At 37.0% G+C, this 23,701-nt stretch overlaps 1 protein-coding gene across 2 annotated transcripts in view; it reads right to left on the bottom strand.

Moving 5' to 3' along the window:
• Window positions 1-807: 807 nt before the first annotated feature.
• Window positions 808-23,701, bottom strand: part of LOC111423700 (Arf GTPase activating protein drongo) — a 47,446-nt gene continuing 24,552 nt past the window's right edge. Inside the window, exons 3-6 of one of the 2 annotated variants that reach the window (XM_071196304.1) lie at window positions 6,239-6,343; window positions 5,727-5,960; window positions 5,415-5,671; window positions 808-934 (exon numbers count right to left, since the gene is read on the bottom strand). In XM_071196304.1, the coding sequence (XP_071052405.1) occupies window positions 896-934; window positions 5,415-5,671; window positions 5,727-5,960; window positions 6,239-6,343 (635 nt within the window). In that variant the 3' untranslated portion in view covers window positions 808-895. The remainder of the gene's footprint in view (window positions 935-5,414; window positions 5,672-5,726; window positions 5,961-6,238; window positions 6,344-23,701) is intronic. The other variant, XM_023057000.2, reaches the window with a different exon arrangement.

Genomic DNA, 23,701 nt, shown 5'->3' with positions numbered 1-23,701 from the left:
GGTGTCATTTATTTACACAACCTGATATATACATAATATGCAGTTTAATCATTTATAATTATTTTAAAAGGTAGAATAAATAAACTACGAGTCATTGAGGTTTTTGTTTCTTAGGGGGGACGGACGAGACACTTTTAATTTTTTAATCTTCCAATTCCGAAAGCTTTGAAAATCCAAGGCGAAGATACAAAGAAATATTACGTACAAATATATATTTATTACATTCAATTCGGATCATCATTGTAAATTTTTTAAATCCCAGATTTACACAAAACGCGTTTTATAACAATTTTTTTATCACAGTATATTTTACAGTGTGTGTGTGCACGAGGTCTTGCGAAGGCCACCACGTTCTTACCAAGAACTTTAATCTTAAGCGTGTCTCAACAGCTTTAAAAATACATTCTTTTTTAAATTTTTGCTTAGGGCCTCGTTAATTTTGATTATTAACGTTAAATAAAACGTTTTGTAATTTGATCATAAAGGCATTTTTATACGTAGTTGGTAGGTAATAGTAATAATTATTAATAAAAGAGAGAAAGCGTATTTGGAAACGTTACTAATAAAAGCTAAATTCCTAAAGCTACTTATATACCCTAAGCGCTAACGAAAAATATACGATCACTTCGTTTACGTGATATTATATAACAAAAAAAATTTAATATATTTTTAATAATAATAATTATTATTAATTATTAAAGTGTTTTTTTTTCTTTTAATAAATAGAAGGAGATTACCAATTCGTATTATTAATTACGTATTGAGAAGCATAAAACTTATATAAAAAAAAGAAAACGTTAAAAAATAAACATTTTCACCCCTTTTATTCCAAGTTATTATTTTTTTAGGCTTCTTTCGGTCATTTTTTTTTCTTTTGCTATCATCATTCAAGTACTCATAAAAATGGATTATTCGAATGCCCATTTGTAGCAACCTAAATAAAAAATTAATTATTAAATTAGCTATTAAATTAATTAAATTATAATTAAACCTCGATATAACGAATTAATATGGGGAAGAGATATGGAGTGTCCGTTATATAAAAAAAACTTTGATCAAGTTTAGCTATACGTCTCTTAAGATGGCTACTCCAAAATGTTTCTAATTCTAGGTTCAGTTTTAGTTGAATGAAAATACAACAATATGACACTGAATTACAACTAAAATTAGAACAAACACTACCATTAGAACCAAAATCTACTGTTAGTTCTAGTGACAGTGCTAGGAAGCGAAAATGTGTAAATTTACACTGGCTAAAGTCTCCTACCAGTTTTGCAAGCAGTGTGGTCTTGTTATTTGCCATACTAGTTAGTCCCTGTTCCGGATCGGAAATAAATTGTTACGGGGGTCACTACATTCAGACAAACTGCAAGTGCGACAAGACGAAGAACTGGAGTCCCTCGGCCCATAAGAACACTTAAGAACATTGAGGCAGTGAGAGCTTCAGCGTTGCGATTGCCACGGCGTTCAAACACACGTCTGCCCTTCGAATTTTCGATTGTTCTGTGAGGAGAATTTTACATGATGATCTTCATTGCCATCCTTACAAGATGGCGATTGTGCAGGAACTTTCTGAACGTGACTTCAATTGTCGGAGGAACGAGTGTGAGGCCCAGTCTCCCGATTTAGCCCCTTGTGATTTTTTTCTACGGGTTTTTTTGAATTCCCGTGATTAGGTGAACCGTCCAAGGACCCTACAAGATTTGAAGATCAACATCCAGGAAGAAATTGCCAACATAACCCCTGCTATACTGTGACAAGAGTCATGGCAAACGCCAGAATTTATGTATGTAGTTATCTATGTATATATGACGCCTTTATGTATGTGCCTACATTATAAAAAACAAATACAAAATTTCTGATTCATACAATAGGTTTTATTAAGTTTTGAAAAAAGGAAGTTATGTTGCCGCACCCTGTAGTATTTATCGTTTTGTCAACAGTATCTAGTTCTTTGCCAATTGTATGCAGTAGTCCATTAGCAGTGCCGACACTATAGTCTTTAGCCAGCAGTATGTAGTCTCTTAAAAAGAGCATCTAACCTTTTGCCAACCGTATATAGCCTTCTGCCAATAGTATGTAGTCGTCCATTAACAGTATCTAGTGTTCTGCCAATACTATAATCTTCTACCAAGTACAATCTGACTTCACAAACCAACCTAAGATGACTAAACCCGAATGTTTCTGGTTCTAGGTCTAGTGCTAGTTCAATAAAAATATACAACAATTGATTTATTCGAAAGAGCAAAATTCCCATTATTTATGGAACATGATTATATTCATGTGGTTGCCTCGGCTGGCTTCGTAGTAGCGCATCCTGTTAACCCAGTTTTCTAACACCTTGGTGACGGTTTCTGGCTATCTCTCACGAATGGCTTGCTCGATATTCACCTTCAGGGCCTGAATCGTTAATGAATTGTTCGCATAACATCGGCACCCCACAAAAAAAGTTTAACGGTATCAAATCGCAGCTTCGAGGTGGCAGATTGACACCGCTGAGACGGCTGATAACACGATTATCGAACTTGGCGCGCAAAAGATGCAACCCAACCCAACCCAACCCAATCCTATTGAAACCAAAGATCGTCTAAAGTCCATGTCTTCAAATATCCGGCCACAAAAAATCGTTTATCAAGCGCTCGCCGTTGACCAAAATGGCATTTCCAGCAGCATTTTCAAAAAAAAAAATGAACCAATGATGCCACCAAACTGTGACTCGGGGAAGAGATATGGAGTGTCCGTTATAGTCAAAAGTCCGTTATATAAAAAAACTTTGATCGAGTTTAGCTGTGCGTCTGTTAAGATGACTAGGTACACCAGAATGTTATAATTCTAGGTTCAGTCTTAGTTCTAGTGACAGTGCTAGGAATCAAAAATGTGTAGCTTTATACTGGCTATATATTTTTGAAGTAGAGACAGCCATGGTTCAAGGCTTCTGAAAATAGTATTTATCGTTTTGTCAACAGTATCAAGTTCTTTGTCAATTGAATGCTGTTCGTCCATTAGCAGTATCTAGCCTCCTGCCGACACTATAGTTTTTTTACCAACAGTATTTAGTCTTCTGCCAATAGTAAGTAGTCGTCCATTAACAGTATCTAGTGTCCTGCCGACACTATAATCTTCTACCAGCAGTATTTAGTCTTGCAAGCAGTGTGGTCTTGGTGTTTGTGATAATTTGGGCAACCGACGTCTTCGAAGTCGGCCAAGATTATTTCTCCTATCCGTTTCAAGCAAGGTAAGCTTGGTCCCACTTGGTTTCACAAAGCTACACCTACTCAGCAAAACCTACTCTGCCAAGTCAAACCATCCCAAGATAAACCAACCCAAGCCACAACCTGACTTCATAAACCAACCTAACCTAAGATCTTTTATTAGTTGTAAATTACTTTAAAGGCGTTTATTGTTTTATCATATCGCTCATAATTTTACTGTTCCCTTGCAGCTCTCAAGTTAATGGCATTTTAAAGACGCATCAGATGTTAAGGAAGGTAAATCATAGATTCGTGTCTGCTAATGTGTGTAACGATCACTATGTCAGATATTTTTCAAATGGTCATATAAACTCGTACAGTATTTAGTCGTCTGCCAGTAGTATGTAATCGTCCATTAACAGTATCTACTCTCCTGCCGACATTATAATCTTGTACCAGCAGTATTTAGTCTTTTAAAATCAGTGTGGTCGGTCTTGGTGTTCGAAGTCGGCCAAGATTATTTCTGCCATCCGTTTCAAGCAAGGTAAGCTTGGTCAAAGGTCGTTTTGACAAAGTTTTGATGGCCGTAACACTTGAGATCTCGCCAAATTTTGTACTGCAAGCGTATATCTGGAAGTACGCTGGACGGTTTACATCTAGTTGACAAACCAACTCAACCTAAACCAAACCAAGCCACACTAATTTAAGAAAAACCAAAATCTAGTCAAACCACCCCAAGTTAAACCAACCCAAAACACAATCTGACTTCACAAGCCCATTGTTTTGTGCTGAGGAGCCGTCTCTTAAAATATAGGATGGTCCATAAAGTGATTTCTTTTTGAAAATTAAAAAAAAAATGAACAAAAATCAATTTTTTTCGGTATATTATTGGTTTATTCGAAAGACCAAACATTTCCATTATTTATGGAACATGATTTCATTCATGTGGTTGCCTCAGCTGACTTCGCAGTAGCGCATCCTGTTAACCCAGTTTTCCAAGACCTTGGTGACGGTTTCTGGCTATCTCTCACGAATGGCTTGCTCGATATTCGCCTTCAGTGAATTGTTCGCATAACATCGGCACCCCACAAAAAAAGTCTAACGGTATCAAATCGCAGCTCCGAGGTGGCCAATTGATATTGCTGAAACGGCTGATAACACGATTACCGAACTTGGCGCGCAAAAGATCGATTGTGGCATGGGCTGTGTGGCATGGCGCCCAATCCTGCTGAAACCAAAGATACCCCAAGTCCATGTCGTCAATTTGCGGCCACAAAAAATCGTTTATCATGGCCAAAATGGCGTTTCCAGCAGCATTTGATGCCATCGCTCCAAAATGCGCACCAAACTGTCACTCTCTGAAAATGCATTGGCCTCTCGACGATCACGAACGTGTTTTCCGATCCCCAGATGCGGCAGTTTTGCTTGTTAACATAACCGCCGAGATAAAAATGTGCTTCGTCAGAAAAGATGATTTTTTGAACAAAATCGTTTTCTATTTCGAGCTGCTCTAAGGCCCAAACTGACAATGAGAAGCGATAACGAAACGGATAGTGTTGTGTCTTTAATTGCTGAGTCAATTGGACTTTGTAAGCGAATAATGCGAGGTCTTTGTGCAAAATTCGGACTGGTGCGTGAAATGTTGAGATCTTACACTTTTTGCACAAACTTTCGTACAGAAGGCGCGGTGGGTGCCTCATTTCGGCCAAAACTTTTTTCAATAAACGCACTGTTTGGGTTGGGTTGGCCATTAAGGTTATCCATTTTTGGAGATATCCAGATTCGCATGAATCAAGGCAGCACAACCAGGACAAATTTTAGCCTTTGCCTCCAAGGTAATATGGCTGGAAGGACCCTAATGCTGATCAAAAGAGGGAAATAAGTATAAGGGATCTGCTGCGGGTGGTGCAGCCGCCTTCCCGCGAATTCAGAATCCAGAGGGTTGGGTTGGCTTTGGAAATAAGATTGCAATATTTTTCAACGTTGTTCAAGCAAACTTTCTGTCAAGATTTCCAGCGGGAAAAAGCTGTCACTGTCAAAATAACATGATTAAAGAAAAACTCTAAATGGACCACCTTCACATCTTGTAGAAAACTCTGGGGATACCCCAAGTTGGATCTATGAGTGCTAACATTTATATTGAAATATACTGATGTATTAAATAGATAATATTATAATCCGTTATATCGAGGTTTTAATGTATTAAAAATAATAATAAATTACTTTAAATGGATTTGGTGTCCAAGCTTGTCCATTAAACGGAGCAGAAAATGCTTGAAAACCTTGACTAAATCCATTTCCCTTAAATGGATCTAAAAAAGGATCCACCGTTGGTGCCCCACGAAATGGATTAGCATTCGTTCCGTTTGTAAATCCATTAGATGATCCCCAAACATTTCCCCCTTTTTGACTGTTTGTGTTGAATGGATTTGATATTGGAGCTTGCGGTTGTTCTTGAGGGAACATGTTTGAAAATTGACCTATTAGAAACAAATATTAGAAGATTTAAAAAATTAAATTAATGAACCAACTTACTTTGACTAGGAGATCCGTACATTGATTGAGGGGATGATGAGCTGTAAACGGAACCTGATGGAGTCGATGAATTATAACCGGAACCATTAGAACTTCCGGAATTCCAATCAATGGTCGCTTGATTTTTCAATGCGTTATCTAAATCTTTTAATGGTAAATATCGATCTTCTGGAGGAGCGGGTGGTAATAAAGAATTGGATTTTTGTGGGTTTCTTGCAGGTAACTCTGGCATACCTTAAAAGAAAATTTATTTTAATACAAATCATTAGTTTAAAAAAAAGTAATACTAAAAAAAGTGCCATGACGGGGTCTTTTAAAAATAACCTGCTTTTTATTTAAAAAAATCTAAAAAGCAGATTGTACCAGATCTTTTTGGTTTGTTTAACTAGACAAAATATGTATAAATAAACACAAAAATAAGCTGTGATTATGGTAACACAAAAAATAAGAATAAACGAAAACAAAGCTTTACAAAAAAGACTTTTACTGTTACTTGCGAATACGATCTTTACTATATTCAATGAAGTCTTCGTTATCAAAGCTAATCCAATCGTTTTGGAAAGATTGAAAAGATTGTTCTTCAATCGAAGTGAAATCGTACGGAAGTAGAAAAGGATCTAAATAAGGATGAATAAGAAAATTTTGTTATAACAAATTATTTAAAAAAAAATTAAAATACAAGATGTTTTAAAACAGTGTTTAAATGTTTTTAATTAGACATTTTTACAAAGAGTGATAATAAAAAAGTAATTCAATTACAAGACATAATCACCAAAGTATTTAATCTGCGAGGTATTAAAAGAAAATCTGTTTCTACTAGCAAAGTTATTGGCAATAAATCCAAGACAATCACCACAAAAGATAATAACAGGTTATTATACGTTATATAACACAGAATTCTTTTTAAAACAATTTTCATTTCTATCGATTGTACTTTATCTTCGGATCATCAAAGATTAAAAAAAACTTTAATAATTGAGCACAAATTAAATAAAAAAAAAATTTATAAACAGAGTGGGGTGGAAATAAATGAATTAAAAGAAAATATTAACATTTCTTTTCTGCAATCAGTATTGATTTCATTCTATTTTTTCGGTATGAATCAGACGTTTCACGACGAGGCGTGCAAATTACGTTGCAAAGCATATGTTGGAACAGTAATTTTCATTCCGTTGCATTGCTTTAGTAACAATCCTAGATGATAACTTTTACCTTGAGAAAACAGGTCTATAAAATTGTCATTTCATTTCAATCGATTTCGCTACCGATAAATGGCCACTGAGTCATCCACAATATATTTCGGTAAAAAAGTTGTGAAATTAATTGAATAATGACTTTACACTACTCCTATTAATTATAATGTTTTTGTTGTTATATTGTCATCTCCTGATGGTCGATTTAGTTTCATTTCGTCAAATGGGATATTGATATTGTTACACAAAACAGAACTACCATTCAATAAGGATCTTGTGCCAAGTATATAAATTACACATGAAAATAACAAATTCGACCTGTATCATAATAGTGAGCAACCAGGTTATAGGAAACACTATTGCAGTTTAGATCATCTCCAGTCACTACACAATATCATAGAAAAATCTCTAGAATATAACAGAGATCTATAGCGTTTTTTGACTATAATAAGGCTTTTGATTCAATTGAAATATGAGCGATAGTAACTGCACTGGAAAACTGTAGAATTGATTCTTATTGAAAATATCTATAAGAGAGCAACGAGTATACTTAAGATCCTCGCAGAAACAGAAAGAATCAAACTGGAAAGAGGAGTAAGACAAAGAGATTCTATATCGACGAAGCTAATTCACATAAGTACTACAAGACATATTCAGGACACTGCATTGGCAAAACTGTGGAATTAGTATCGAAGGGCAAAAATTAAATAAGCAGATGATGTAGTACTCATAGTGCTAAAACACGGGCACTCACCAAGAAATTTATGAACAAGATACAAGATCAAATGGAAATTAATGGAATGGATAAGACAATGCACCAAGATGGAATGTTGAAAGCGAAATGGCGTTGGGAGGGTCACATCGGTAGGATGGAGAGAACAGAGAAACAACTGAATGAAAACTGTAGGGAGAGAAAAGAACAAGACGTCCCATTTTGCGCTGGTATGATGATGATGATGGCAGAAAAAACATAAAAAAGTAAAAAAATATGCAGAAGGCTGAATGAGATGCTGAATATATAGAGAGAGAGGTCTTGTAATTGAGCACCACTTAGTACTTTTAGTATGCATTATTTGATTGCTACAATTTTGCAGAAAAAGTACGTCAAGTTGTATGTTGGAATAATATTTTAATAAACTGACCGACAAAAAAAACCGGCCACTATAAATTTGCCACAACTTCAAAGCTGGCTTTCTCGCGAACCGCGCATTCGATTTTGATGATTCTTTTTTTGATGGATAGGTTGATTCTTCTGTAATAATCCTGCGATAGAAATTTTCGTTCAGATTTTAATTTTAGCATATACGGGGTGAGAAAAATGAGTAAGACTTTTATTCTCGAAATTTGTAACACCCTGCGGGGTGCAGTTGCTACAGCAGAGGGTATTACCTGGAATCAAACAGTAGCCCAATCTTTTCTGAGCATTTTCTTTTTTTATTCATTCTATTATCTCTGTTACTAACGAAGATGCAGTATTTTAAAGCGATCGCCTGTGAAAACAAGATGAGTGACAATAGTAGCTGATGATCGTTTCATTGTTCTAAGCAATCGTAGAACGACAGCTGTAGAGGCCGCTGTGATGTCAGTGAGAGAACCATTCGCTGAAAACTTGCTAGAACTGGTCTGGCTGCAAGAAGGCTGCCAAAGGGCCGAGGCTGCTTCCTAGATATCGACGTGCACGTCTTCAATCTGCGCGCTTACATGTGAATTGGGAGATCGAGCAATGGAAGAATGAGTACTGCAATGGAGGTCTTTTTTACGGATGAGTAGTGGTTTTGTCTACTATCACCCGATAGTCAGAAACGAATATGAAGACGTTGAAATGAAATGATTTGTGGACTACACAATTATGAATCAATTGTCCGGTAGGATAGGATGACGACGAATGTGTCTCTGAAGTTAGTCCCAAAGATGTTCGATAGTGTTAAGGTCCGTTCAATACCCATCTCATCAAGATATTCGCTAACCACACGTGCTACGTGCGGTCGCGCATTGTCATGCATTACCGTGAATCCGTCTCCAATAAAATGGGAATAGGGCACGACAGCTTCTTGCAGAATATCTTCGATATAACGGTGGGCATTTAGCGTGCCATTTTCAACAAAGATGACCGCTGTATACGCTTCCGTCGAAATACCCGCCGATACCATGACCGAACCTCCATGGAAAGGTACTCTTTCCGAAATTGTGCAAGTCGCAAACCTTTCATTACGACGTCTCCACACTCGTTCTCGATCATCAGGTGACCGGAGACAAAATCGGGACTCATCAGTGAAGAGCACCTTACCACAGTATAAAGTAAAGCAGTAGTCTCACTTCGTGTCGGCACGTTTGACGTCGTGTCCGTAGATTTTTTTACTGCGCATCCGCTGCGCGCATCATTGAAATAAATGTTGCAACAAACTTTTATGTCGATGATAAAGATCACGTACTCATAAGGTAGCAAACGTAGTATGAATGCGCGCAGCGTGTGCGCTGTAGCAAATCTGATTACGCCATATAAGGCAAGTGAGACTACTGATTTACTTTATACTGTGACCTTACCCCATTGTTCCATTTCCCAATTCGTATGGAGGTGTCCAAATTGAAGACGTGCTCGCCGATATCTCTGGAGCAGCCGCTGTCTTTTGGCAGGTCTTCTTGCAGTTAGTTTAGCACAATAAATCGATCATCAACTGCTGTTGTCACTCGTCTTCTACCGGAACCTTGCCGCCTAGTAAAATTTCCTGTTTCGACATATCGGTTCCAGGCATCCTGAACTGTTGTTCGGGGTATACCCAACGTATGGGCAACGTACCGCTGACTTTTGCCATCTTCAATTAAACTAATAATACCCGCAACATCAGTTATTGACAACTGTCAATTTACTATTCGAAACAACTGACATACGCTACCTAGCGCGCCACCTCATTTTGCATGCTTATTTGTCATGTCTTCACAGGCGTTCGCTTTAAAACACTGCATCTTCGTTAGTAACAGAGATAATAGAGTGAATAAAAAAACAAAATGTTCAGAAAAGATTGGGCTACCGTTTGATTCGAGTTAACACCCTCTGCTGTAGCATCTGCACCCCACAGGGTATTACAAATTTCGAGAAAAAATGCTTTTCTCATTCTTGCACCCCGTATATGCTCAAATTAATATCCGAATAAAAATTTCTATCGCAGGATTATTACAGCAGAATCAACCTTTCGATCAAAAAAGGAATCATCAAAATCGAATGAGTGGTTCGCGAGAAACCCACCTTTGAAATTGTGGCAAAATTTAAGTGGCCGGTTTTTTTTGCCGGTCAGTTTATATTAGTAAATGACAATGGATTCCCCAATATCGTGTGCAGCTGTTATTTCTTAATGTTGTCACTTCAATTAATACTTTTCTTTCTAATTTCCTAGTTCAATGTTAGGACCAGTGCACATCATTTATGGAAGTTTACAAGTACTAACGAGATAACCCCAATATCGTTTCCTCATTAACCTCTCGTAATTAAATTTTACGTCTAATGACAAACAAGATGTTTCAGATGCATCACTTTAATACTCAACAACGATAAACAACGTAACGAGAAGAAAACGTAGCAAGGAGGCGTCAAAGGAAAATGTGATTGGAGATATCCTTCATTCCGAGATTAAAAGTGAACATTTTAGCTGGTAAATCCCAACATTTACATATTTACCCAAAAAATGTATAACACGAAAAAGATAAATAAATAACAGTTAGATAAAACATTTAATAATAAACTGGTGACAACATCATGAAGATTAGAAGATACCTCTAAGATAAATTATATATTTGATTAATTCAATACGTAAACTGGGTGAGATGAGGACAGAATGGTTGAAATGATAAAAAAGTTTCAATGATTAAATGGAATGTAATGAATTCTCAGAAATAAGTATGTATTACAAAGAAAAAATTATGTTAGAAAACAAAGTTAGAGAACTAAATTTAAGAATTTGGTTTAATTCTAATTGAAGACAAATGGGCTCTCCAAATCTTTTTTCCATACTTCATTCTGGTTTAGAAAGAATATTAATGTGAGTAACTGTTCGTCGACAATTACATTTTCATGGGGTACATATGTATTTTGTAATATGGTTAGCCATAACTCAAAAAATGCTCTAATCGCTGATAATTAGTTCAAATCATGATTTTTCCTCCTACCCCATGTATCACATTACGTATCATTTTTTTATATGATTTTGGCTCCCTATATTAAAAAACGATGAAAGTTTCCGCCAAAAAACTTAACTGTTATGTTTCCTGTACCATTATTATGTCCAACTTTCAATATTTTCTTCCTAGCAATTAATGAATTTCTGTCCACAAAATGTCAGTTTATTTGATTGTCAAACTGTCAAGTAGACGCCTTATAATGCCCTCAGTGTGACGTTGTCGAAATTTTGCCCATATCAATGACTTTGATAGGAGCCGAATTATCGCTATGAAAGAGGCGGGTCTCTCATTCCGAGAGATTGGGAGAAGGCTGAATCGGGACCACACTACAGTTGCTCAGATATGGACTTTATGGTCCGAAGAAGGTATTCAGAGTCCTGCTGGAAGACTCGCCCGAAGAAGCAACGCACGTGAAGACCGACTGCTTAGGCGGATGGCTACCAGGGATCGATTTCAAACAACAAGGTCGGTGGCTGTGGATTGGATGAGAGCTTTGAACCGACACTTATCGATGGCAACTGTTTACAGAAGAATTTCTTCCTTTGGGCTTGATTCATACCGTCCTTACCTTCGGCTTCCATTAATACCTCCTCCCCATAAAGCAGCCAGATTTGCATGGTGTGAAAAACGTCAAGGGTGGGTTCATAAATGGAATAACATCGTCTTCAGTGATGAATCAAGGTTTTGTTTATGGGTAAATGATGGTCGTAATGATGGGTGAATTTGGAGTTCGTTCAAAGACGACACACAGCCTTAACATCTGGGGTTACGGTTTGGGGGGCGATATATGCTGGATGAAGGTCACCCCTTACGTTCATTCCAGGCACATTAAACGCACATCGTTGCATCGACAACATTCTGAAACCGGTGTTAGTACCTTTCATGCAGACGTTGCAGAATGCCACTTTCCAACAGGATAATGCAAGACACCATATTGCTGTGGTTACAAGAAAGTTCCTGGAGCAGGTTGGATTGCAGATTTTGCCCTGGCCTGCACGGTCACCGGACTTGTCGCAGATTGAACATGTCTGGGATATGATGGTTCGGCGACCAAGAAAAGTACTCTCCTAAGAATCTGGATGAACTTCGACACCATCTAGAGGTTGCGTGGAACGAGATACCCCAGGAGGATATCCACCACTTAATAGAGAGCATGGGTAGAAGAGTTAATACATGCCAAGCAGCGCGTGGGGATGCAACCCACAACTAGCTTTTTCTTGAAAAATGTTAATTTTTGTTGTTTTCAACTAAACTTTCATCGTTTCTTAGTTGATAATGAAGCATTATTTTACCGAAGTTTCAAAATTGCAGTCTAATTCTTAATGGGTGGTATATTTCATGTGAAAGTGAGTGTATATTGGCAGTAACATTCTGACCATCTTCACGCAACGTTTTCAAGTATCAAGAGACGTCACAATCAGGGAACCCCCCCTTCTGTTGAGAAACGCCAATATTACAAGTACAATATCAAAAGAACGTAATTGAAGTATTTTATGTAACTTTTAAGAAATTTAAATATAAAAATTTTAAATTGCGAAGTCTCAAGTGACCGCATGGTGTTATAAGGCTTAATCGCACCGTTTAATAGACTTCATAGGATGTTGATACCGTTGCTTCGGCTTGTTTGAATCGGGTGATCCGTCATCGTATCTTGGGTGTAGTAGAAATTATGAAACGGATGGTGTCGCGAGCACCTGTTGGAGAGATTGTGGCACCAAGTATTAAGTTGATGAGTGATTGAAATAAAATATTCGTAAATAAACAGATGGCAACGGAGATGCATTTCCTTCGATAGATTAAAGTTGTTGTTATTGTCAATTAATACAAATTTATTTGGTGTAGGAACGATATCATTAAATCGTGAAAGTCTGGAAGATCTTGTGTGGTGATTATCTGTTCTTTGAATTTCTTCAACAAACTGTAGTTAGCAAACCCGTTATATTATCTGTTATTCTTTTATATATCAGGGCTATCTTAGTGTATTGTAGCAATATGTAATTGTTTTGTGCACTAAGACCACTACATCTCTCATAAATTCATCGATTATTAGGCCGGTATTACACTGTCATAGTTTTATGTCATATCAATCAGCATATATCTTTGATGAAAAATATTCTGACATGGATTATCTGTTCGGTTATTAGGTTTTCCGACATCATAATATCTCATCGGTGACTTTAGATGCTATTTTAGGAAGTGTCTCTAGACCCGAAAAGGTGCTCAGAAGCTAAGGATTTGCGGAATTGGTAATTTTCTTATGTAATGTGAATATGTGCCCATCTAATGTGCATTACGTTTTTACAAAAATTAAATTTCTTTTATCTCCATGTGAATCGGTTGTGAACTGACAGATAGCTAAACTTATTAAGATACAGGTTGAGACGGATAAAAGGAAAAAGCTATTACAAATTAGTCTTCCTAAGAAATGAAACAATACACATTGTAGCAGATAAGTATATTTTTTTAAAACTTTCGAAAATTTAATAATAACGCCATCAAGGGCGAATTATGTACACTATCTCGCAATACATATAATGCAGGAAATCTGTATATTAGAGGTTTGTATCAAACACAAAGCTTAGAATCAGGTATCAATAATGAGCTTTAGCAAGATCATAATTAAGACTATCGATATCTAAAGGAAATTCATTTATCATTAACTAAAATAAATTAATAATAGTAATAGAGCGATCTTAGAGTTCTTCAAAACATTTTTATTTTACTTTTGGATAACTTCTGGTGAAAATATGACTTGCACTGGCACTAATCGACTTGTAATAATCAGCATATCACAGTAAATGTGTACATGGTTAGAAAATTACTCAGCAAGTAATTAACAATATGGTATAATTTTATTTGGACAGGACTGTACAATGTGATCAAAGAGAATATGCGAAGACGGTAGATGTGTAGCTTGGGAAGGTAAGATAGATAAATCACGGTTGTGAAGTTAGCCATAGATTCTAGCCATAGATTTAAAAATCGAAAAATGACCGATTTTTGCAACTCGAAACGCAAATTAAAATTCATATTTGAGTTTAACGGTCTTAGAATAACCTGTATACAAAAATTTACGGGGGGGTGTTTTCATTTAAGGGAGTAAAAAAATCCCAAAGTTGTGAACATTGCGTGCGCGCGTATACTGTTCGACCAAAATCGAAAAATGACTAATTTCTGCAACTCGAAACGCAAATTAAAATTCATATTTGAGTTTAGCGGTCTTAGAATAACTCGTATACAAAAATTTACGGGGGGGTGTTTTCATTTAAGGGAGTAAAAAAATCCCAAAGATGTGAACATCGCGTGCGCGCGTATACTATTCGACCAAAATCGAAAAATGACTAATTTCTGCAACTCGAAACGCAAATTAAAATTCATATTTGTGTTTAACGGTCTTAGAATAACCCGTATACAAAAATTTACGGGGGGGTGTTTTCATTTAAGGGAGTAAAAAAATCCCAAAGTTGTGAACATTGCGTGCGCGCGTATACTGTTCGACCAAAATCGAAAAATGACTAATTTCTGCAACTCGAAACGCAAATTAAAATTCATATTTGTGTTTAGCGGTCTTAGAACAACCCGTATACAAAAATTTACGGGGGGGTGTTTTCATTTAAGGGAGTAAAAAAATCCCAAAGTTGTGAACATTGCGTGCGCGCGTATACTGTTCGACCAAAATCGAAAAATGACTAATTTCTGCAACTCGAAACGCAAATTAAAATTCATATTTGTGTTTAACGGTCTTAGAATAACCCGTATACAAAAATTTATGGGGAGGTAATTGTAATTAACGTTTTTAAAACATATGCTTCGTTTTTGATTTTTTCTATTAATTCATCCTTAGAGTTGACTTGTGTAAACATAGGGTGTATGTTAGGTGTATGTTCTTTCATGTGGCCCCACACATAAAAATCAAGGGGCGTCAAATCAAGACTCCTTGCAGGCTATGAAATTAGATCTCCTCTCCCAATCCAATCATTAGGAAACATTTCATTTAATGAATTTTCAACATTTTGGGAATAGTGTGCAAGGCATTCATCTGGAAAGCCACATTACATCTGTTTTCTAAAGGTACATGGTCAAGCAGGCCTATTAAATTGTTATGTAAAAATTCATTGTATGCTGCGCTAATTAAACCATCCGGCAAAAAATAAGGACCAATTAAATTATTTCCAATGAGCCCCATCCACAAGTTTACGCAAAATTTTCTTTGATTGTTCATTTCCCTTGTTAGATGCGGATTTTGAATACGGTGAAAATGATTTAAGAATACAGTTCATTAATGGATGTCCGAGAATTGTTAAGAAAAACTAGTAACTTCCCAACGGAAAGAGTACAACATATACTATCAAAACAAATTTTTTACTTTGGTCGATGCATCAGACTTTGATATTACTGCTCTCAGTGAAACTTGGGTCAAGAAGAGCGTCCTAGACTACGAGATCTTTCCAGACAGGTATGACGTTTTTAGATGTGATCGATCTTTCCATAAGGGTGGAGAGATGTTACTGGCTGTTAATTCCGGAGTTGCTACTTCGAATATCATGATTGCCTCCTGTCCTATTGAATCAATTGACTTGAAAGCTGTACGGATTGACTTTAAAAAGACGAAATCGGCCTTTAACATTGTTGTCTGCTATTTCCCACCTGTTACACCTGGAGGAATGTATGTATAGTTACACCTTCGATTACATTGAATCAATGTTGGATATGTCTTTGGATACCATAGTCATGGGTGATTTTAATATTGAAGTAATAATGACTTTCTGCAATTAAATAATGTAATGAATATCATTGATAGAACTCTTGATTTGATACTTGCTTCCTCAAACTTGAGTTTCAAATTAAACAGTGAGACTTTACATTGGTACGAGAAGATAATTACCAATCGGCATTACTACTTACTATTTCGGTAACGGTGCCTACACATTTGATAGCTCGAGATGTTATCTTATCTGCCTGACATGTACGAGGTACTGCTTAACATCGACTGGACTCATCTATTTACGTTATCATCGGTTGAACAATACTGTAATGTTTTTTATGAAGCATTATACAACGACCTGGACGCTCACGTACTTAAATCTGAGGGCAAGCATGCAAGCTCGAAATATCCTGTATGGCATTCAATTAACCTAATAAGAATGCTTAGATTAAAAAAACACCACCATAAATTGTATAGAAAAACTCATTGCAGATATCATCGCACAAGTTTATGTCAAATCTCTGAGGGACATAAGAAAAGAACCAAAAAACGTTTGGCGTTTTGTTAATATAAGCAGAAACAATATAAGATCTCCAGGCTCTCTTAAGTGTGTCCGATTTGCCAACAGTAGTTAACTTATTTGTCGATCATTTTGAGGCTATGTACTGTCCTGCATCATTTGGTAACCTACTGGTAACGATCACGCTGTTTATGATACTAATTCTGTCACCTTTGGTATCTCCGAAGTCAGTTACGACGAAATGGTTGAATCTTTCAAAAAATTCAAGACAAAGGCTACAATTGGCCCAGATGACTCTCACATCCGTTCTTACATATTTTCAACCTAATAATCAAAAACTCTGAATTTCCAAGCGCGCACGCGATGTTCAGAACTTTGTGATTTTTTTACTCCCTTAGATGAAAACACCCCCCCCGTAAATTTTTGTATACGGGTTGTTCTAAGACCGCTAAACACAAATATGAATTTTAATTTGCGTTTCGAGTTGCAGAAATTAGTCATTTTTCGATTTTGGTCGAACAGTATACGCGCGCACGCGATGTTCACAACTTTGGGATTTTTTTTCTCCCTTAAATGAAAACACCCCCCGTAAATTTTTGTATACGGGTTGTTCTAAGACCGCTAAACACAAATATGAATTTTAATTTGCGTTTCGAGTTGCAGAAATTAGTCATTTTTCGATTTTGGTCGAACAGTATACGCGCGCACGCGATGTTCACAACTTTGGGATTTTTTTTCTCCCTTAAATGAAAACACCCCCCCGTAAATTTTTGTATACGGGTTGTTCTAAGACCGCTAAACACAAATATGAATTTTAATTTGCGTTTCGAGTTGCAGAAATTAGTCATTTTTCGATTTTGGTCGAACAGTATACGCGCGCACGCGATGTTCACAACTTTGGGATTTTTTTTCTCCCTTAAATGAAAACACCCCCCCGTAAATTTTTGTATACGGGTTGTTCTAAGACCGCTAAACACAAATATGAATTTTAATTTGCGTTTCGAGTTGCAGAAATTAGTCATTTTTCGATTTTGGTCGAACAGTATACGCGCGCACGCGATGTTCACAACTTTGGGATTTTTTTTCTCCCTTAAATGAAAACACCCCCCCGTAAATTTTTGTATACGGGTTGTTCTAAGACCGCTAAACACAAATATGAATTTTAATTTGCGTTTCGAGTTGCAGAAATTAGTCATTTTTCGATTTTGGTCGAACAGTATACGCGCGCACGCGATGTTCACAACTTTGGGATTTTTTTTCTCCCTTAAATGAAAACACCCCCCGTAAATTTTTGTATACGGGTTGTTCTAAGACCGCTAAACACAAATATGAATTTTAATTTGCGTTTCGAGTTGCAGAAATTAGTCATTTTTCGATTTTGGTCGAACAGTATACGCGCGCACGCGATGTTCACAACTTTGGGATTTTTTTTCTCCCTTAAATGAAAACACCCCCCCGTAAATTTTTGTATACGGGTTGTTCTAAGACCGCTAAACACAAATATGAATTTTAATTTGCGTTTCGAGTTGCAGAAATTAGTCATTTTTCGATTTTGGTCGAACAGTATACGCGCGCACGCGATGTTCACAACTTTGGGATTTTTTTTCTCCCTTAAATGAAAACACCCCCCCGTAAATTTTTGTATACGGGTTGTTCTAAGACCGCTAAACACAAATATGAATTTTAATTTGCGTTTCGAGTTGCAGAAATTAGTCATTTTTCGATTTTGGTCGAACAGTATACGCGCGCACGCGATGTTCACAACTTTGGGATTTTTTTTCTCCCTTAAATGAAAACACCCCCCGTAAATTTTTGTATACGGGTTGTTCTAAGACCGCTAAACACAAATATGAATTTTAATTTGCGTTTCGAGTTGCAGAAATTAGTCATTTTTCGATTTTGGTCGAACAGTATACGCGCGCACGCGATGTTCACAACTTTGGGATTTTTTTTCTCCCTTAAATGAAAACACCCCCCCGTAAATTTTTGTATACGGGTTGTTCTAAGACCGCTAAACACAAATATGAATTTTAATTTGCGTTTCGAGTTGCAGAAATTAGTCATTTTTCGATTTTGGTCGAACAGTATACGCGCGCACGCAATGTTCACAACTTTGGGATTTTTTTTCTCCCTTAAATGAAAACACCCCCCCGTAAATTTTTGTATACGGGTTGTTCTAAGACCGCTAAACACAAATATGAATTTTAATTTGCGTTTCGAGTTGCAGAAATTAGTCATTTTTCGATTTTGGTCGAACAGTATACGCGCGCACGCGATGTTCACAACTTTGGGATTTTTTTTCTCCCTTAAATGAAAACACCCCCCCGTAAATTTTTGTATACGGGTTGTTCTAAGACCGCTAAACACAAATATGAATTTTAATTTGCGTTTCGAGTTGCAGAAATTAGTCATTTTTCGATTTTGGTCGAACAGTATACGCGCGCACGCGATGTTCACAACTTTGGGATTTTTTTTCTCCCTTAAATGAAAACACCCCCCCGTAAATTTTTGTATACGGGTTGTTCTAAGACCGCTAAACACAAATATGAATTTTAATTTGCGTTTCGAGTTGCAGAAATTAGTCATTTTTCGATTTTGGTCGAACAGTATACGCGCGCACGCGATGTTCACAACTTTGGGATTTTTTTTCTCCCTTAAATGAAAACACCCCCCCGTAAATTTTTGTATACGGGTTGTTCTAAGACCGCTAAACACAAATATGAATTTTAATTTGCGTTTCGAGTTGCAGAAATTAGTCATTTTTCGATTTTGGTCGAACAGTATACGCGCGCACGCAATGTTCACAACTTTGGGATTTTTTTTCTCCCTTAAATGAAAACACCCCCCCGTAAATTTTTGTATACGGGTTGTTCTAAGACCGCTAAACACAAATATGAATTTTAATTTGCGTTTCGAGTTGCAGAAATTAGTCATTTTTCGATTTTGGTCGAACAGTATACGCGCACACGCAATGTTCACAACTTTGGGATTTTTTTACTCCCTTAAATGAAAACACCCCCCCGTAAATTTTTGTATACGGGTTATTCTAAGACCGTTAAACACAAATATGAATTTTAATTTGCGTTTCGAGTTGCAGAAATTAGTCATTTTTCGATTTTGGTCGAACAGTATACGCGCGCACGCAATGTTCACAACTTTGGGATTTTTTTTCTCCCTTAAATGAAAACACCCCCCCGTAAATTTTTGTATACGGGTTGTTCTAAGACCGCTAAACACAAATATGAATTTTAATTTGCGTTTCGAGTTGCAGAAATTAGTCATTTTTCGATTTTGGTCGAACAGTATACGCGCGCACGCAATGTTCACAACTTTGGGATTTTTTTACTCCCTTAAATGAAAACACCCCCCCGTAAATTTTTGTATACGGGTTATTCTAAGAGTGCTAAACTCAAATATGAATTTTAATTTGCGTTTCGAGTTGCAAAAATCGGTCATTTTTCGATTTTTAAATCTATGGCTAGAATCTATGGCTAACTTCACAACCGTAGATAAATCATCTTTCAAAGTACTTGCGTTAAAGTCTTCTAGCAAAACGTCTCAAGAAGAGCGCTTAAAATGGCCCCAGAAGAACGGAAGAACACGATCTGTAACATCTTATCATAGCGATACTTCATCATAGAGATACATCAGATAATTCCAACGATTTGCTTTGATCAAGATCGAAACCCAAATCACATCAAGTAATTTTGATTCTAAAACACATCAAAATTGATACTTAGGAGCTAAGAGTTAATAATAAGAGATCAAGAAATGAATTACCAACAAATTAACTTATCAGCATTATCATTCATGCATACATTAAATACAAGAAAAAATGTTGTAATTTCTTAGAAAGAACATAAAATAAGTGTTAATAATTACCGCCCTATAAGATCTTTTCTAGAGTGGTCCATAGAAGAATTTACAAGATAATGCATATCAAATTAGTTTCGGAAGCACAAATGAACTATAAAACACTTCAGCGAAAAAATGAGCTCCATAATCATAGTTTTAGCAAGAGATATCTCAGAAGCTATGCTCAATTCTTTGAGTCTAGCTATTATACAAACATTAAATTTGCAAACTCTTAACACCTCTAAAGAACTGGCTAGTCTGCTGAACTGATAAAAATATTTGAAACCGGTAATCCGGGGATCGAATTTCAAGCCCCTAAAATCGCCTGGAGGAGACCGAATTCTGCCTATCTTTCTGCAAAAAGGCTTAGAAGACCTTCTCCCAATAATAATATCCCTATATATAGCTAGCTACAGCTTTAGCTATATACCCACTCTATGGAGGAAAGTAAAGGTGGTCTTCATACCTAAAGGTGGTAGGCGTTCAAACGCGGACCCCAAGGCATACAGACCAATTAGCCTAACTTCATTTCTCCTCAAAGAGATGGAAAAGGTAATCGATCAATACCTAAGGAATGGAGTGCTTGTCACAAATCCACTCCACCCTAGCCAACATCCTTACCAGAAAGCAAAATCAACAATTACCGCTCTCCATGGTTTGACTAGCACCTTAGAGAAGGCAATTGCAACCAAAGAGATAGCCCTTTGTGCTTTCATAGATATAGAGGGTGCGTTTGATAACACCTCATATGAATCCATAGAGAAGGCTCTAAACGTAAAAGACATACATCGGTCGACAATCAAGTGGTGTATAGCCATGTTGAAAAGTCGGCAGATCACAGCCAGTCTGGGAGGCGAGTCGCTGACTATAAAGGCGCTAAGAGGATGTCCCCAAGGGGGAGTGCTATCACCTCTACTATGGTGCCTGGTAGTTGATGACTTGATGAACACCCTAACTAAAAACGGATTTAAGATACAAGGGTATGCTGATGACCTGGTAATCACAATCCGAAGTAAATATGATTCAATCATAACTCAGCTAATGCAGAAAGCCCTACTACTCACCAGTACTTGGTGCAGAAGCAATGGAATCAGCATCAATCCCAATAAAATCGAAATAGTCCCTTTCACTCGGAGAAGGAAGCTACAAATAAAAGCACCCTCCATTGAAAGCAGAACTATTAACCTCAAAACAGAAACTAAATACCTAGGGGTAATACTTGACAGTAAACTAAACTAGAACTCACACTTAGATAAGGTGAGGAAAAAGGCCAACATGGCAAACCAGATCTGCCATTATACAAAAGGAGGCAGCCTTAAGTGCCTTATCACTGAAAACAGTTTCTTCACTCAAGTTGATGCACGGTAACTTCAGAGGACACCTTGAGATCCTCAAGGACCCATGTCTAAATCACCTGATTGAAATTAAAACGGACCTCATACCGACGGAATACAATTTCAACCAACCGTATAAGGTCATATTTAGTAGCAGGGATGATTGGGCGAAGGGAGGGCCTCAACTAAAAAGAGGAGCCCTAGCCTGGTACACCGATGCTTCAAAGACAGTAAGATCTGGAGTAGGCATGGGCATCAGTGGACCAAATAGCCACATCAAATTGCCCCTCAGCTTGGACTTAACAATTTTCCAAGCAGAAGTTGTTGCTATAAACTTCTGCACCGCTTTGAACCTACAGAAGGGACAAAAAGGTGCATCCATAATCATTTTCACAGACAGTCGGGCCGCCTTAAAGGCAATTCAGACCTACACGTGTGGCTCCGCACTGATCAGGGAGTGTACCAACAACCTGAGAGAACTCGCTAGGGGCAATGATGTTACCCTATGGCGAGTTCCAGGTCACAGCAACATTGAGGGCAATGAGAAGGCCGACAAGCTGGCCAAAGAGGCAGCAAACACGCCCTTCATTGGACCCCAACCTGGATGTGGACTACAAAAAAGCCACCTAAAACAAATAATCAACAACTGGGAGGCTTCAAAGATAGCCTTACGCTGGAAAGAACTTCCAGGTCACAGACAAGCGAAGAGTATGATAACTCCGTCGCAAAACAAAACCAAAGAGGTTTTATGCCTCAGCAAAGGGGATCTAAGAACGCTCTCAGGCTACCTGACCGGCCATGTGCCCCTAAAATACCACCTCTTCCACATTGGACAAGCTGAGGATCAAACTTGTCGACTATGCAACGACGAGTCAGAAACTGCTGAACATATACTGTGCAATTGCGTCGTCAAAGGCCGTCTAAGGCACAACGTCTTCGGTAAAACTCCCCTGTTACCTACCGATATAAAGGTTCAAGACCTCAGGACAATACTAAGGTTCATTAAGGACCTACATTTGCCCTAAACCTTTAGAGGGCTAAAGTTACAATAGATCTTATAGGTCGCGGTAACGAGAGGGGCCGCTCTCCTCAACCCGGCAGCAATAATAATAATAATAATCCGGGGATATTAAAACTACAAGTTATTGAAGAATATAATGAAACATATTATCTTGTCATGTATGAGAAATATGTAGTGTACATTTAAGCTAGTGTTCTAGCGGCTTCGTTATATAACAATTTCGTGCACGATGTGGTTATCATTAGAAAGTATCACTATACATATTTCGTAAAAATTCGATAAAATCTATCTCAATCGATAGTCGATGTGACACTTCAATACCTCGGAGTGTTCCTTGACCAGCATGATCTCAAGATATCCACTGGAATTGTAATATCTTTAAGCTATTCTATTATTAGTCTATATTTTTGTTGAACCAGTTGGATTTAATATTAGTAAAAACCTTCATAAGTGTTTCTCAAAAGTGTCTTACAAAAAATGGGTTAAGTTACTAATTAATAAATCTGAATTGTCTGATTGCAAAAAATATCTATTATTATACAATTTTTCCAAGCAAACATAAAAAGTTTCATATTTTTATTTCCATGTAAATGAGACAACAATTTTATACAAAACTTTTAAGACTTAAGCGCATCATCACAGTGGCGCCAATATTATTGCATAAACAACTTTTTTTATTTCGCAGTTTTTTAAACGACGAATCTAAAAAATCTACTTAAGTCATCCCAAGAAAAAATAATAACTCACTCCGACGCAGACAATGTATTAAACATGTTAGTCATATTTCTCGAATGACATTCAAAAAGTGAAACTTTTTTGCTTGCATACAAATTTCCATACATTTCTGCCCCACCCTGTACATAGAGTGCGCTTATACAAAAACAGAAAGCGTGAAGAGGCGCGTTAACAACTAAATAAAATATGGTGTAAGTAATGGAGTGAGCTGTGTCGCATTAAGTGTAATAATTGATAACAAAAAAATTACAAAAAAAAATAATAAAAAAAAAAGAAAAGTGATTTTTATAATTAATTATAAGTGTGACACACCCGACTTACTCCAACGGTTAACATTACACTTAGGAAACAGAGGCACTTGGTTCAACATCGGACCTTTGTTGCTGCAAAACTGCAGGTCGAATATGCTGAAAGTGTCCTCTGCAACATGCAACAACGA

This window comes from Onthophagus taurus, chromosome 6, assembly GCF_036711975.1.
Source record: "Onthophagus taurus isolate NC chromosome 6, IU_Otau_3.0, whole genome shotgun sequence".
Taxonomy (NCBI): Eukaryota; Metazoa; Arthropoda; class Insecta; order Coleoptera; family Scarabaeidae; genus Onthophagus; species Onthophagus taurus.
This window is presented reverse-complemented; position numbering and strand designations above follow the sequence as displayed.